The sequence below is a fragment of the Pituophis catenifer genome, unplaced genomic scaffold (genome assembly GCF_029215685.1).
Source record: "Pituophis catenifer annectens isolate HBS135680 unplaced genomic scaffold, rPitCat1.0.hap2 SCAF_7, whole genome shotgun sequence".
Lineage (NCBI taxonomy): Eukaryota > Metazoa > Chordata > Lepidosauria > Squamata > Colubridae > Pituophis > Pituophis catenifer.
The window spans coordinates 8970285-8986298 of record NW_027256887.1 but is presented as its reverse complement, the minus strand read 5'-3'; the positions used below and the strand labels follow the sequence as shown (position 1 = coordinate 8986298).

The 16014-nt window shown below is 41.3% G+C and overlaps 1 protein-coding gene across 1 annotated transcript in view; it reads left to right on the top strand.

Moving 5' to 3' along the window:
* Positions 1 to 16014, top strand: part of CCDC91 (coiled-coil domain containing 91) — a 121972-nt gene that overhangs the window by 62211 nt on the left and 43747 nt on the right. The window contains exons 8-9 of the mRNA XM_070947337.1: positions 14088 to 14180; positions 15438 to 15506. Of these exons, the coding sequence (XP_070803438.1) occupies positions 14088 to 14180; positions 15438 to 15506 (162 nt within the window). The remainder of the gene's footprint in view (positions 1 to 14087; positions 14181 to 15437; positions 15507 to 16014) is intronic.

The window sequence follows — 16014 nt, the reverse complement described above, 5'->3', positions numbered from 1 at the left end:
CCATTTGTTTAGTGACTGAAGTTACGACACTTAAAAAAAAAAGGAGACATTTTTCACACGACCATTGCAGCATCCCCAAAGTCACGTGATTAAAAGGCAACTGGTTCGCCTTTATGACGGTTGAAGTGTCCCCTTTTGCGACCTTCTGACAAGCAAAGTCAGAAGCCAGATTCATTTAACAACCGTCTTGAGTCAGAACTGAAAAAGCTTCCTAGATGAGAAGTGAAACGTCTTCAGAAGAAAAAACCAGAAAGTCCAGTCGCCTCTTGAAAAAGCACAACATGTCCTGGATGACTGAGAATCTCCATAGACCTTAACAACAGTGATACTAACTTAACAATTGCAGTAATGCGCTTAACAACTGTGATAAGAAAGGTCGGGCAAAACTCACTTAACAACTGTCTCACTTAGCAGCAGAAATTTTGGGCTCAATTGTCGTAAGTCAAGATCTATTTGTACTCATTTCCCTAAAGCAGGGGTGTCAAACTCGATTTCATTGAGGGCCGCATCAGGGTTGTGTTTGACCTCGGGGGGTCGGGGGGACATGGTCTGTTGAGGAATTCGCAGAGCAACCCTAGAGTAACAAGGATGTGCACATGAAAGCGACTGAGAGCAGTTGCAAATAATCACAGCCAACACACAGATACACTGAATTGTGTAATAGTAATAAGGCACAGTCCAATAAACAGTCCAGGTCATACACAGATAAAGCAGTAGATAGTTAAACAATAGTACAGGGATATTCCAATAACAAAGTCTTCTTACCAGTTGTCGTAGTCATACATAATAAACAGTTGCAAACAGTAGCAAACACAGCAAATAGCAGTAACGATCAGCACAGATCAGCAGAGAGAAACAAACCATGTTTTAAGCTCTCTCTTAAGGACATTGGCTACAGAGCTAACCAATGATGCAATACGGCAATACAGTCTTAAAGCTATATTGAGGCTTTATATATTGCCAACCCAAAAAGTGAGGTTATTATCATTTCCTAACATGGTCAAGGGTCAGCGTGGCCAGCTCGACATCACTCGTATCCAGAGCGCCTGTGGTGGCCTGAGCGCTCTGCCAGCGGAAACGGGCTCCCGAGTTCTGTTTTCGGCTGGGACAGCCTCCTGCAACCCTCTGCCTGCGAAAACTGAGCTTGGGAGGGCTGCGTGTGGCCCTCGCGAGCTCCGTTTTAGGCTGGGACGGCCTTCTGTAACCCTCTGCCAGCGAAAATGGAGCTCAGTAGGGCTCAGTTTTCGCTGGCTGAAGCACAGTGGGCCGGTCCTTTGCTGTTTCCATGGCAGCCCAACAGGCCAGATCTAAGTACCCCGCAGGCCAGATCTGGCCTCCGGGCCTTGAGTTTGATACCCCTGCCCTAAAGGGAAGTGTACCAATAATGGATTCCTTAAGTGTACGTGGGCAAATTGTATTGAAAGGCATCAGTTTTGACCTTCTGAAGAGTTTTGAAGACTTGGCTATTCACCCAGCTTTGGGCTAGGATGGAAATGAACCAGCAAACACAGAATTGGTGAGATGCTGGAGTGGAATACATGATACTCTGTGTGGTTTTGTGGGTTCCTATTGATTCTGTTCTTATGAAACAGGGCTGCGGGTATCACATGCTATGATTATCAGGCATAATAGAGGTGACCGTGCAAGTTTTATAAATAAATATAGAGAAATTAAATGGGCCGGACGGGTATGTGAATGGATGTCGGAAATAAGGGATGAAAAAATTGAAACTGATAATAAAAATAGTTCCCTCTTAGAAATGGGTGGGTGGATGGGGGTGGGGGTGGGAATGGAATTGCAAGGAAGTTTTGGAACGTTCCAAATTGAATTAGCTGAAGCTGCTGTGTCAGGAACCGAGTTGAATCTGTTCGTGCAAATTCTACCAAGAAATCTATTTTAGATGGACTTGTTCTTCAAGTGTGTGAAGCAGAGGTGAAATTCATTTTTTTTTACTACTGGTCCTGTGGGCGTGGCTTGGTGGGCATGGCAGGGGAAGGATACTGCAAAATCCCCATTCCCTCCCCACTCCTGGGGGAAGGATATTGCCTTCATATATCCATTCCCACCCCACTCCAGGGTAAGGATACTGCAAAATCCCCATCCCCCTCCTGGGGGAAGGATATTGCCTTCAAATATCCATTCCCACCCCACTCCAGGGTAAGGATACTGCAAAATCCCCATTCCCTCCCCGCTCCTGGGGAAGGATATTGCAAAATCTCCATTCCCACCACACTCCAGGGTAAGGATACTGCAAAATCCTCATTCCCTCTCCATTCCTGGGGGAAGAATATTGCAAAATCTCCATTCCCACCCCACTCCAGGGTAAGGATACTGCAAAATCCTCATTCCCTCTCCACTCCTGGGGGAAGAATATTGCAAAATCTCCATTCCCACCCCACTCCAGGGGAAGGATATTGCAAAGACTCCATTCCCACCCCACTCTGGGGCCCATCAGAAGTGGTATTTGCCAGTTCTCCAAACTACTCAAAATTTCTGCTACCAGTTCCCCTGCTGGATTTCACCCCTGGTCTGAAGATGCTCATAAGTGATACAGTATATGTTTGAAATTGTCTTCAAAAGACAAGTTGTTGTGCTGAAAGGAAGAGACCAGACCTCATTGTCTCCCGAATTCATCATCAGCCAGTTGGTTCAGAAAAAATGGATTAAGGGTTGAAGTCTACAAAGTCATAAGCTTACTATAATATGATTTGCCCAGAGCTGGTTTGGACGTGGGGTTGAATTAAATTGAATTAGCTGAGTGATAAATAGCAATGGGAGTGAAGACACTCAGAAAATTAATTACGGTGAACAAGTCTGAGTGTAGATAATTAATTGATTGTGAGTCAGGGCGGAACTGTGATCTCACACCAGCAACCGCAGAAGAAAATTTAGGAATAGAAAATGCAGTAATTAATTCTAAAAATGGGATTGCATTCTTCTGCCCCCTTTAATCCTTAAGGAATTTTATTGAAGAACATTCTTGACCAGTAAATCTTACTAAGAGTTGTTGCATGTTTTTGGTGCAATGTTTTGTTTAAAAGATCCTTTAAAAATGGAATGGAAGAGAAGACCTATAAAATCAGCCATAATCTTGTCTCATTTGTTGAAACTGTGAGCTTCCATGCTCTTAAAGAGATCAGCGTAGGAGGGAATTTGTTCAATGGGGCAGTGCTCTTGCATTTTTGAACATTTGTTTAGTGGTAATTGATTGCAAAAAAACATTGAGGAATATAAATTTAGACTTCTAAGGCATCTGGAAGGCATTGATTTCTTGAATCCGAAATACTATCCCCCGTGGAGTTAATTAATTCCCATCAAATATATATAAAATACCCAGACATTTTAAAGCTATTGAAAACCTTATTTTTTTTTTCTTTTTCTTGCCCTTTGTTTGGGATATTTTATTTTTATTTATTTTATTTTATTTTATTAAATTTCTATACCGCCCTACTCCCGAAGGACTCAGGGCGGTGAACAGCCACAGGATAAAACACATAAATACAAACATTTAAAATAGAATAAAAATGAATTAAATAATTTCGCTGAACAAATTTAAAATTCCCCATAATTTAAAAACAAATTAAAATTTACATTTAAAAAGGGGAGAAGAATTAGGCCAGGCCATCTTGATGAAATAAAAAAGTCTTAAGCACGTGACGGAAGGTGCGCAGATCCGGGATCCTCCGTATCTCCGGGGGGAGCTCGTTCCAGATCGTAGCTGCCCCCACAGAGAAGGCTCTCCCCCTAGGGGCCGCCAGTCGACATTGTTTGGCCGACAGCACCCGGAGGAGCCCCTCTCTATGGGAGTGTACTGGCCGGTGGGAGGCTATTGGTGGTGGCAGGCGGTCCTGTAGATAACCAGGTCCTAAGCCATGGGATAGAACAACAGAAGCTTGGGGAAAAGAATATATGTAATCCTCAACTACAGATTCATTGTATTATAGTGAATCTGTAAAAATCTGTGCAAAATACACATTTCTACCTGAAGATGCCTTTTGCCATTTTCTTAAAATTTCTGAGAACTGAAACTCTTCATATACGAAAACAAGTTTATCCTTTTGCGTGTTTTACACTCTCTTGATTTGACTTCGTCGGTTCCAAATATTGGTCATTGCACATTGATGTTGCACTTAAAACAGAAATATTTCAAACTATTACATAATCTGGGGATATTACATAATCTGGGAAGGAGAAAATTAGGCCCTTGGGAAAGAAAAAGACATATATAGACACACGTAATATATATTCTCTCTCTCTCTCTCTCTCTCTCCCCCCCCCTCCCTCCCTCCCTCCCTCTCTCTCTCTCTCTCTCTAACTTTGCTTACCATTTTGCCTTTTTGTTTTAATTTGTTTTAAATAGCCGGGTGGCACAGTGGTTAGAATGCAGTACTGCAGGGCTACTTCTGCTGACTGCCGGCTGCCTGCAATTTGGCAGTTCGAATCTCACCAGGCTCAAAATTCACTCAGCCTTTCATCCTTCCGAGGTGGGTAAAATGAGGACCCGGATTGTTGGAGGCAATAGGTTGACTCTGTAAACCGCTTAGAGAGGGCTGTAAAGCACTGTGAAGCGGTATATAAGTCTATGTGCTATTGCTATTGCTATTGCTATTGCTATTAATTGATCTCTTTAAGAAGGAGGTGGAAACTTGGTGCTGTTGCATACCATATCAGGCTGACCAGACTGATCAGCCAGACAGGAACCAGGTTCAGATGAATTTATTCTTTGTTGTTGTTAGTTGCGAAGTCGTGTCCGACCCATCACGACCACAACGTTCCTCCAGGCCTTCCTGTCCTCTATCATCCTCTGGACTCCATTTAAGCTCACGCCGACTTCTTCAGTGACTCCATCCAGCCACCTCATTCTCTGTTGTCCCCTTCTTCTTTTGCCCTCAATCGTTCCCAGCATTAGGCTCTTCTCCAGTGAGTCCTTCCTTCTCATGAGGTGGCCAAAGTATTTCAGTTTCATCTTATTTATTTATTTATTTATTTTATTTATTTATTTTTATACGCCGCCCTTCTCCAGAGACTCAGGGCGGCTTACAATGCATTAAGCAATAGCCTTCATACTTTTGTATATTTTATACAAAGTCAGCTTATTGCCCCCACAAACCGGGTCCTCATTTTACCCACCTTAGAAAGGATGGAAGGCTGAGTCGACCTTGAGCCTGGTGAGAACTGAACTCGCAGTAATTGCAGGCAGCTGGATGTTAAATGCTGCCTTAGTAGGAGGCATTAGCCCCCTACGCCACTCAGGCTCCTTACGCCACTCACTCATCTTCAGGACCTGGCCTTCTAAAGAGCAGTCAGGGTTAATCTCCTCTAGGACTGACCGGTTGGATCGCCTTAGAGTCCAAGGGACTCGCAGATGTCTTCTCCAGCACCAGAGTTCAAAGGCCTCAATTCTTTGGCACTCAGCCTTCCTTATGGTCCAACTTTCACAGCCATACATTGCAACTGGGAACACCATAGCCTTGACTATATGCACTTTTGTTGGCAGAGTGATGTCTCTGCTTTTTAGTATGCTGCCTAGATTTGCCAGAGCTTTCCTCCCCAGGAACAAGCGTCTTTTAATTTCTTGGTGGCCGTCCCCACCTGCGGTGATTTTGGAGCCCAGGAAAATAAAATCTGTCACTACCAAAAGGAATTCATTCTACCTCATTGTTAAATTACATTAACAGAATCTTGCAACTGTGAAGGCACAAATGTCTCAGCTCTACTTCTACCTGCTTGATCTATTAAGGGCAGGTCCTTCCTAAATTTCCTTCTTGGGACCATTAAGCCACTGGGGGGCTCCCTTGTCTGATTGCATCCTAGGTGGCATCTATTCCTCTCTTTCCCCAAGATCATTGGCACAATCCATTACCTCAGGATGGGGAACTATGGCCCTTTTGTGGACTTCAACTCCCAGAATTCCTTGCTGGCTAAGCAATTCTGGGAGTTGAAGTCCACAAGTCCTAAAAGGAGCCATAGTTCTCCACCTCTGCCTTACATCTATGTCTTCTTTGCCTTTCTTCAAGTTAGATGACCCCCCCCCCTCCCATCAGCTAGCCTTGTGTTTTGGAGAGTTGCAGCTGGGGGAAACAGCCAATCAGATCTCAGCATGGGAGAGGGGAATATGGAAGACCTTGCAGTCCCGTGAATCGTGTCATCATTTCAGGTCTCCGATGATGTCATGGAGCATGTGACATCATCATGATTCGATCTGCACTTCTAATGCTGACAATTGCATATGCATTAAACCAATCAGAATGGAATAACAACAACAACAACAACAACAACAACAACAACAACAACAACAACAACAACAACTTTATTGTCATTGTCTTTATTGCCTTGGTGGTGCAGCGGACTAAAGTGATGTTAAGTGCTAGCACTTAGCTGCCAGCTGCCTGCAATTAGTGCAAGTTCAAATCTCACCAGGCTCAAGGTTGACTCAGCCTTCCATCCTTTCGAGGTAGATAAATTGAGGACCCGGATTGTGGGGGCAATAAGCCAACTTTGTATAGAACAACACCGCTTGGGGGGGGCGAAAGCCCTAATAAGCAGGTATATACAAAAAAGTATGCAGGCTATTGCTATAATGCATTGTAAGCCGCCCTGAGTCTACGGAGAAGGGCGGCATATAAATTGGACTAATAATAATAATAATAACAATAATAATAATAATAATAACAACAACAACAACAACAACAATAATAATAATAATAATAATAATAATAATAATAATAATAATAATTGTATGGGTATACACAGTATACCCATACAGCAAAATTCACTTAACACCCAAAGACCAGATCCAACACACATAACAATCCCCATAGACACTCACACCCACCACAATTCCCCACCCCTAAACCACCCAAACATCCACACAACAGACCAAGTAATGCTGTCCAACAGCTCACTGATGGTGGCCCTTTAGTTCATTGTTGAGTGCAATTATAGCTCTGGGATAAAAACTATTCAGAAAACGTGTGATCCGAGTTTTAATTGTTCTGTATCTTCTGCCAGAAGGCAACAGTCCAAAAAGATTGTAAACAGGACGGGAAGAGTCTCTGAGAATGTTATACAACTTTCTCAAACAGCGAGATTCGAAGATGTTGTCCAGGGCTGGTAGCTGGAGTCCGATGATATTCTGGCCAGTCTTAAGAAGAACTGATCACATGTGCTACTTATGAGCAGATTGCCTGTAGATGTAGAATTTGTATGGATAAGTACTGTGACATAATAGGACTCATTTACACAAATTGCAGTAGATTAAAAAAAAGCATGCTAGTTGTACAAGTGTATTATTTATACACACACATAGAAACAGTATATCTGCATAATGTTTGAATTAGCTAATTATAATAGTTATAATTATCATTATTTATCTGCGCACATACATACGAATATCTGCATGACGTTTGCATTAGTTAGTTATATATAACATTATAAACATTTACTGTTGTAACAAGATATTAAACTATTTTTAATTCTTTTCTGTTGTATTTTTTTCACTTATGGTTAAGCACTTGTTAAGTATGTTTTTGATTATGTATCTTTGTGTTTTCTTTTGTTTGGTTTTTTTCCCCCCTTTTTCTGTTACTATTTTAAAAGTAATAAAGCATAAATAAATGAAAAACATATGCATTATACCAACGACATCAAGGCACGGATCTAAAGTCGTATTTAATATAGCTAGAAAAGTCCATTTTTAAAAACACTTTCTGGCATGAAGTGAAGCCATGATTTTTGAAGAAGATATCAAGTTAATCAGAATAGAGCTGGAAGGGACATTAGAGGTCTTCTAGTCCAGTCCAGAGCTCAAGCAGGAGAACCTATACCATTTCAGATAAGTGGCAGTCCAGTCTCTTCTTAAAAACCTCCAGTGATGGAGCACTCACGATTTCTGAAGGCAAGCTGTTCCACTGGTTAATTGTCCTCACTGTTAGGAACTTTCTCCTCAATTCCAGGTTGCTTCTCTCCTTGATTAGAATAGAATAACAGAGTTGGAAGGGACCTTGGAGGTCTTCTAGTCCAACCCCCTGCCCAGGCAGGAAACCCTACTCCCCTTCAGACAAATGGTTGTCCAACATCTTCTTAAAAATTTCCAGTGTTGGAGCATTGACAACTTCTGCAGGCAAGTTGTTCCACTGATTAATTGTTCTAACTGTCTCCTTAGTTCTAAATTGCTTCTCTCCTTGATCAGTTTCCACCAATTGCTTCTTGTCCTGCCCTCAGGTGCTTTGGAGAATAGTTTGACTCCTTCTTCTTTGTGGCAACCACTGAGATATTGGAACACTGCTATCATGTTTCCCCTAGTCCTTCTCTTCATCAAACTAGACATACTCAGTTCCTGCAACCGTTCTTCATATGTTTTAGCCTCCAGTTCCCTAATCATCTTTGTTGCTCTTCTCTGCACTCTTTCTAGAGCCTCAACATCTTTCTTACATCGTGGCGACCAAAACTGGATGCAGTATTCCAAGTGTGGCCTTACCAAGGCCTTATAAAGTGCTATTAACACTTCACGTCATCTTATTTATTTATTTGTTCAATTTCTATACCGCCCTTCTCCCGAAGGACTCAGGGCGGTGAACCGTTAAAATAACATACATATAAAATGTGAATATAAGATGATTAAGCCAATTTGGTTCATAAGTTAAGAATTTTCAACATAAAGATTAGGAAAATTAGAAGAGATTTATGCCAGCCTGGCTTGGTGAAATAGAAAGGTCTTAAGTGCACGACGGAAAGTACGAAGATCTGGGATCATTCGTATCCCTGGGGGTAACCTGTTCCAAAGGGTAGGTGCCCCCACAGAAAAGGCTCTTTCCCTGGGAACCACCAGTCGACATTGCTTTAGTGATGGCACCTTAAGGAGGCCCACCCTGTGGGAGCGTGCTGGTTGGTGGGAGGTTATTGGTTGATCTTGATTCTATTCCTCGGTTTATGCAGCCCAGAAGTGTGTTGGCTTTTTTAGTTTCCATCCATAGTTTCTTGTCTTGCCTTCTGGTGCGTTGAAAAATAAATTGACTCCCCTCTTCTTTGTGGCAGCCTCTCAAATACTGGAATACTGCTATCATGTGTCCCCCCCCCCGCCCCTCCTTCTTTTCATTTCTGGTGTTTATTTGGAACTTACTGCTTGTAAACATAGATTGTAGAAGTTGATGGATTAGATTTGAGTAACCTGTTCAAATGATTTGGGGTGTGTGTGTGTGATATTTCTCGGTAACAGTGTGACTTCACAACAGGATCTCTTGAGTTGCATTGTGATGATTCCTGAAACGCAGACTTCATTTTGAAAAAAATGTACCTGCTTATGAACATGATTCAATCTATTTACATTATTTTCTTTGACTCACATTCCAGGAAATAGATTTTTTTTCTTTTCTTTTCTTTTTTAAACAAGAATCAAGGAAAACCACAGGGACTGTATTTATCTTTGACTCTACATCAAACATTTTCATCTGGAGCAGTTGCTCGAAACAGCTAGCAGGAAAAAAGTAACCTGTGTCTGAACTTTTGTTTTGGGGTTTTTTTTGCAGTATTTTTTTTTTTAAAAAAAACTTTATTTTTTCTTTCCCATAGGCAAAAGTTGTTTCATCTTAATTTTCTTCCTTCTTGAGCTAGGACCTGTTGCATTTTCCAGCATAACTGTAGGAGTTTTCATATGCATTGAGGGCTGTTTTTTTACTGTTGCTCACAATAAAAAAAAAAAAATGACAATAAAGGTTATCTCCTCTCCTCTCTGTGTCCAAAAATACACCAGGAGATGTCTGATCAACCTGGGCTTTGGCTATCGTTTATAGTTTACTTTTTTATTTTATTTATTTATCTTTATTTTATTGAATTTGTATACTGCCCTACTCCAGAAGGACTCAGGGCGGTGAACAACAATAGAATAAAACATACAGATACAAAATTTAAAATAAACTAAAACGAATTAAATAATTTGGCCGAACAAATTTAAAACCCCAATAATTTAAAACCAAATTTAAAATTTCCATTTAAAAAGGGGAAAAGACTTAGGTCAGGCCAGCTTGATGAAATAAGAAAGTCAAAGACTTTATTGTCATTGCACATGGTACAACAAAATTAAATGCCGTCTTCAGTGTACATTATAACTATAAAAATAAAAACACAAATGTACATCCTTTACATTCTATATAATTGAAATTGAAAATCCAATATTGTACTATACCATAGAATTCAATATGGTTATTGCCCTGGGATAGAAGCTGTTTTTCAGCCTATTTGTCCTTGTTTTGTTTTGTTTTTATAATTTTTATTAAAGAGTTTTTAAAAACTAAACAAACAAAAACAGATATTTACATCTTCTTTTCAACATCTTTGCATCAGCAATCCATATTTATACATTTTCTCTTTCTTACCTTTATCTTTTATACATATATTTCTAGTATATCATATATATATATATATATATATATATATATATATATATATATATATATATATTCTCTTAGTCTAAATACTTTATTTACATTTAACATAAAGAGGTACCTAGTTTCCTTTCCACAATTTATATCTTCCCATTTGTTTCCTTATTCCTCCACCTAATTTAACCATTGTTTAGTTTAGTTTGTCCTTGTTTTTATTGACCTGTACCAGTGGTGGATTTCAAATTTTTTTACTACCAGTTCTGTGGGTGTGGTTTGGTGGGCGTGGCATGGCTTGGTGGGCGTGGCAGGGGAAGGATACTGTAAAATCTCCATTCCCACCCCACTCCAGGGGAAGGATACTGTAAAATCTCCATTCCCTCCCCAATCCAGGGGAAGGTTACTGCAAAATCCCCATTTCCTCCTGATCAGCTGGGACTTGGGAGGCAAAGAATAGATGGGGGTGGGGCCAGGGGTGAAATGCTCCTGGTTCGGACCAGATCGCCTGATCCGGTAGCGATGGCGGCGGGTGGTTCGGAGAACCAATAGCAAAAATCCCTCCCCCCCACCATGCCCAGCTGAGCCGTACGATCATCAGAAGCTTTTTTTTAAAAAAAAATGTAAAAGCATTTTTTCTACAACCTCTTCCGATGAAAAAATGCTTTTAAAAGTAAAAAAAAAAAAAAGCCTCCGATGATCGCGCAGCTCAGCTGGGATCATCAGAGGCTTTTCAAAGCATTTTTTTCTGCAACTTCTTGGCGGAAGAGGTGGTAAAAAAAATGCTTTGAAAAGTCTCTGCCGATCCCAGCTGAGTTCCCTGATTGGCAGAGAGGCATTTTTAAAAGAGCCTCTCTGACGATACCAGCTGAGTTCCTGATGGGCAGTTCCTGATGCTTTGAAAAGTTTTTTTTTAAAAAAAGTTGGCCACGCCCACCCAGTCACATAAACCCCCCCCCCCCACTAAGCCATGCCCACAGAATCGGTAGTAACAGATTTTACATTTCACCCCTGGGTGGGGCCAGTCAGAATTTTTACTACCGGTTCTCCGAACTACTCAAAATTTCCGCTACCGGTTCTCCAGAACTGGTCAGAACCTGCTGAAACCCACCTCTGACCTGTACCATCTGTTAGATGGTAATAGTTTTTTTTTTTTAAAAAAAGGGTGCCCAGGATGAGATCGATCTTTAAGAATGCTTTGAACTTTCTTAAGGCAGCGAGAGCTATAAAGCTCTTCCAAGGAGGGGAGAGGGCAATCAACAATCCTCTGGGCAATGGCGTTGACCCTCTGGAGTGCTGTCCTATCAGCCACTATGCAATTGGCAAACCATACACAGGTGCAGTAAGTTAAAATACTCTCTATGGTGCAGCGGTAGAAGCTCACCAGCAATTTTTCATTCAGTTGTTTCCTGAGAAGTCTCAAGTAGTATAATCTCTGCTGGGCCCTTTTGACCAGTGCTGCAATGTGAGCGCCCCAGGTCAGGTCCTCTTTTAGGATAACACCCAGAAACTTAAAACTGTCCACTTACTCCACTTGGTCTCCATTGATAACCAAGGGCTGGATGTCTGATCTATTCCTTCTATAGTCCACTATAAGCTCCTTGGTCTTATTGGTGTTAAGGACCAAGTTATTGTCTCCACACCACGGAAGCATTTCTTCTATTTCTTCTGTGGTGGCTATTTTAAGGAAAAGGAGCCTGGATAGCTCAACAGACTAAAAGCCTGTTATTAACATTCAGCTGTCTGCAATTATTGCATGTTCGAATCTCCCCAGGCTCAAGGTTGACTCAGCCTTCCATCCTTTCTAAGGTAGGTAAATTGAGGACCCAGTTTGTGGGGGCAATAAGCCGACTTTGTATAAAATATACAAAAGTATGAAGGCTATTGCTTAATGCATTGTAAGCCGCCCTGAGTCTCCGGAGAAGGGCGGCATATAAATCTAATTTAAAAAATAAATAAATGCCCAGAACATTTCAAACGTACCTACTGTCCCCCCCAAAAAAACTGAGCGGGGAACATCCACAAAGCAATTTATATTGTAATAGAAATCCATTTTTGCAACTTGACGTTATGATGGATGAAATTATGAAGCTTTGAAGGTTGGGAACTTCAGTAGAAGTTCAGATGAGAACTTCAGAAAGAGCCCTGATAGTACAGTGGTCTACGTACCCTGTTATTAACACAGCTGCCTGCAATTTACTGCTGGTTCGAATCTCTCCAAGGCTCAAGGTTGACTCAGCCTTCCATCCTTTCTAAGGTAGGTGAAATGAGGACCCAGTTGTGGGGGCAATAAGCTGACTTTGTATAAATATACAGAGGTATGAAGGCTATTGCTTAACGCATTGTAAGCCGCCCTGAGTCTCCGGAGAAGGGCGGCATATAAATCAAATTAAAAAAAAAAAAAAAAGATGAGAGCTGCCAAGATTTTGAGTAGGTCTAGAGCACGGGTGTCAAACTCATCGCGTCACGTTGCTGTCATGTGACGTTTCGTGACGTTTTTCCCCTTTGCGGAGCTGGGGTGGGCGTGGCCTGTGTGTGAGGCATCCGTTCTGCGGCTGACACCCCTGGTCTAGAGGGCTATTGTTTTGTTTTAAGGGTTATTCTGACTCATTTGGGGCCCATAGAAGTGTATGCAGCCATGGGGCTGTTTAGCGCCCTGAAACCGCTCTCCTCCTTTTGGAATTTTAATCATTTTATTCCTGTTTTTAGTTCTTTTCGTTAATATTTGTATAAAGCTGTTTTGTTTATGTTTATTTGTACACCATCCAGATTCACTTTCTGAGGGAGATGGGTGATTTTTAAATATAAATGGTAAATAAATTTCAAAATCTCTGTCTTATCGTCACCCAAATTTTCCCCAAAGACTTTATTTGACTTTCAAAGCTCCTTCCTTCTGCTGTTACCTGAATCATGGTGTCCTTCTTGAGGATGGCAGGCAGTCTGAGGAACAGTTCCTTGAGGAAACTGTGCACATCAAGGACTCTAGGGTACTTTCATAGTATATTCTGTCTAATACACAAAGACCTCTCAGATCAAGCCACAATGACTTGAAGCACTTCCTGTTGTCATCTGCCTGATGATACCATGACATGACGTGCTATTGTCACTTCCCCCACTGCCATCCCAGTGGATATCCATGAATAAAACCAGTTATAAACTTTGAAGATCACAAGGGTTGGTTTTATTTGTTCTCTGCCTTTTATATAAATGTAATATCTCTTCCCTTCCCTTCCCTGCCCTTTCCTTCCTCCTTTTATTTCCCTTCCCTTTCCCCTTTTATTTTCCTTTCTTCTCCCCTTCCCTTCCCCTCCCTTCCCCTTTATTCTTTTCCTTTCTTCTCCCTTTCCCTTCCTCCTTTTATTTCCTTTCCCCCTTTTATTCTTCTCCTTTCTTTTCCCCTTCCCTTCTTCCTTTTATTTTATTTTCCCTTCCCTTCCCCTTTTATTTTATTTTCCCTTCCCCCTTTTCTTTTATTTTTATTTCTTCTCCCCTTCCCTTCCTCCTTTTATTTCCCTTCCCCTTTTATTCTTTTCCTTTCTTTTCCCCTTCCCTTCTTCCTTTTATTTTTCTTTCTTCTCCCCTTCCCTTCCCTCTCTTTTTTCTTTCCTCTTTTCTTTTTTTCTTTTCCCCTTCCCTTCCTTCTCACATCTTCCCTCATCTTCCCTTCTCTTTTCCCTCTCCCTTCCCCTTCATTTTCCTTCCTTCCTTTAGCATCAAAGGCTGCTTGATATGTTGGAAGAAGAGCGGAAAATCTTAGAAGAAAAAACCAAAGACTCCTTGTGGCAACAATCACAGGAATACAAGGTACTTGTCCCTTTCTAAGGGCTGCAGCTCTTGCACCATTTAAAAAAAAGGGGTGTCATTGACAACCAAGAAGAATCTTTCAGAGGTTAAACCCTATTTTCTTTCGCAAGGATGCCACATCTAAGCAGAAGGACTTGAGACAGGAAGAGGGTTCAAGGACAAAAGTAGATTTCCTTAGATTGAGTTTATCTAAGACAGAGGTAGGGAACTGTGGCCCTTTTATGACCTGTGGACTTCAACTCCCAGAATTCCTGAGCTTCCTGAGCTTAGGGATTCTGGGAGTCGAAGTCCACAGGCCATAATTCCCGACCCCGATCTATGAGAAGAAATAGATCTGTAGCTGTTAGGATGCAGTTGCAACAGCTAATATGGTGCAATTTATTTCCACCATTAAGAAGTTTTTGCACCTTTATATTTCATTCCCTTTTCCCTTCATTTTGGTTTTCTTTTTTAAGACCAGAGTTCGCATATCCATCCCTGCAGGATAATCTCACCTTGTCAATCATAATTTACTTAAATCATCTTTAATTGATATTAATTACTTTTAGGCTGCCTTTTAGGGCAAAGGGCCTCCCAAAAAAACCTCATAAATATAGAATTGGGGTAAAAAGTTAATAAACATTACAGCAACACATATCTATTGAAGTCTCTCCTCACTTCTTGAGGACCTGTAAATAATACTCTGTGGCAGAACAGCTGGGCGTATTATTCATCCATGTAAAATTCTGAAATAGAATCCAGAATATTTTCTAGAGGGACCTTTTCTAGGTCTGGCTTGTCAAGAGAAGGGGAACAAACTTCATTTTCCTACTCTGATTCATCACTAAACTACAAATGGGTTTCCATGATCTCTCTCTCTCTCACTTCAGCTGACTTCAGATTTGAGCATCATAGATGCCGACTCCAAATTCTGTTCCGGCAGCTGGTTGGCCAGCTGTGGTCTTTCCAGATAGCATAATCTGGAAGGAATGGAGTGTCGTCTTAAGAAGGCTTAGATGTTCTAGAAAGAAAAACTTAAAGCGAACTAAATTCTTTGGAAGATGAATTATTTGCGAGAGAGAAACGAGAGGATGAACGAATGACGAAACGGGTGTCACAACACCAGCTCGGCCTCTTTTGTGGTTGTGTTGTTGTGTCACGTGATGTTACAAGGCTTCTTTTCATCATTCTGACAAAGCCTCTGGCTTCTGTGGACAGCCAAGCTTTGGAAGGTATTTTTATAGGCTTGTAATGCTTTCTACTGTGCTTTGTTTCCAGGAAATGTTGGAAAAATGCATGGAGAACGAAAGGGAACGTAATAAGGAGGCTTTGGCAACAGCTGCAAAGGTACCTTAGTATGCAAACATTGTTCCTGGTGGACCTTTTGAAGCTCCCTTTGATGTTGTTGCTTTTGACTTCAAGGAGAGGAGGAGAAGGTGGGACTGCAGCAAGTAAATGTAAAAGTAAAAGGGGTGACACGATAGCAGTGTTCCAATATCACAGGGGCTGCCACAAAGAAGAGGGTGTCAAGCTATTTTCCAAAGCACCTGAGGGCAGGACAAGAAGCAAAGGGTGGAAACTCATCAAGGAGAGAAGCAACCTAGAACTAAGGAGAAATTTCCCGACAGTTAGAACAATTAATCAGTGGAACAACTTGTCTCCAGAAGTTGTAAATGCTCCAACACTGGAAGTTTTCAAGAAGAGATTGAATAACCATTTGTCTGAAGTGATGTAGGGTTTCCTGCCCAAGCAGGGGGTTGGACTAGAAGACCTCGAAGATCCCTTCCAACTCTGTTATTCTGTTCTAAATATCTGGAATCTGGAGTTCTTAATGAGGGAGGGGGAGTTATTGTTC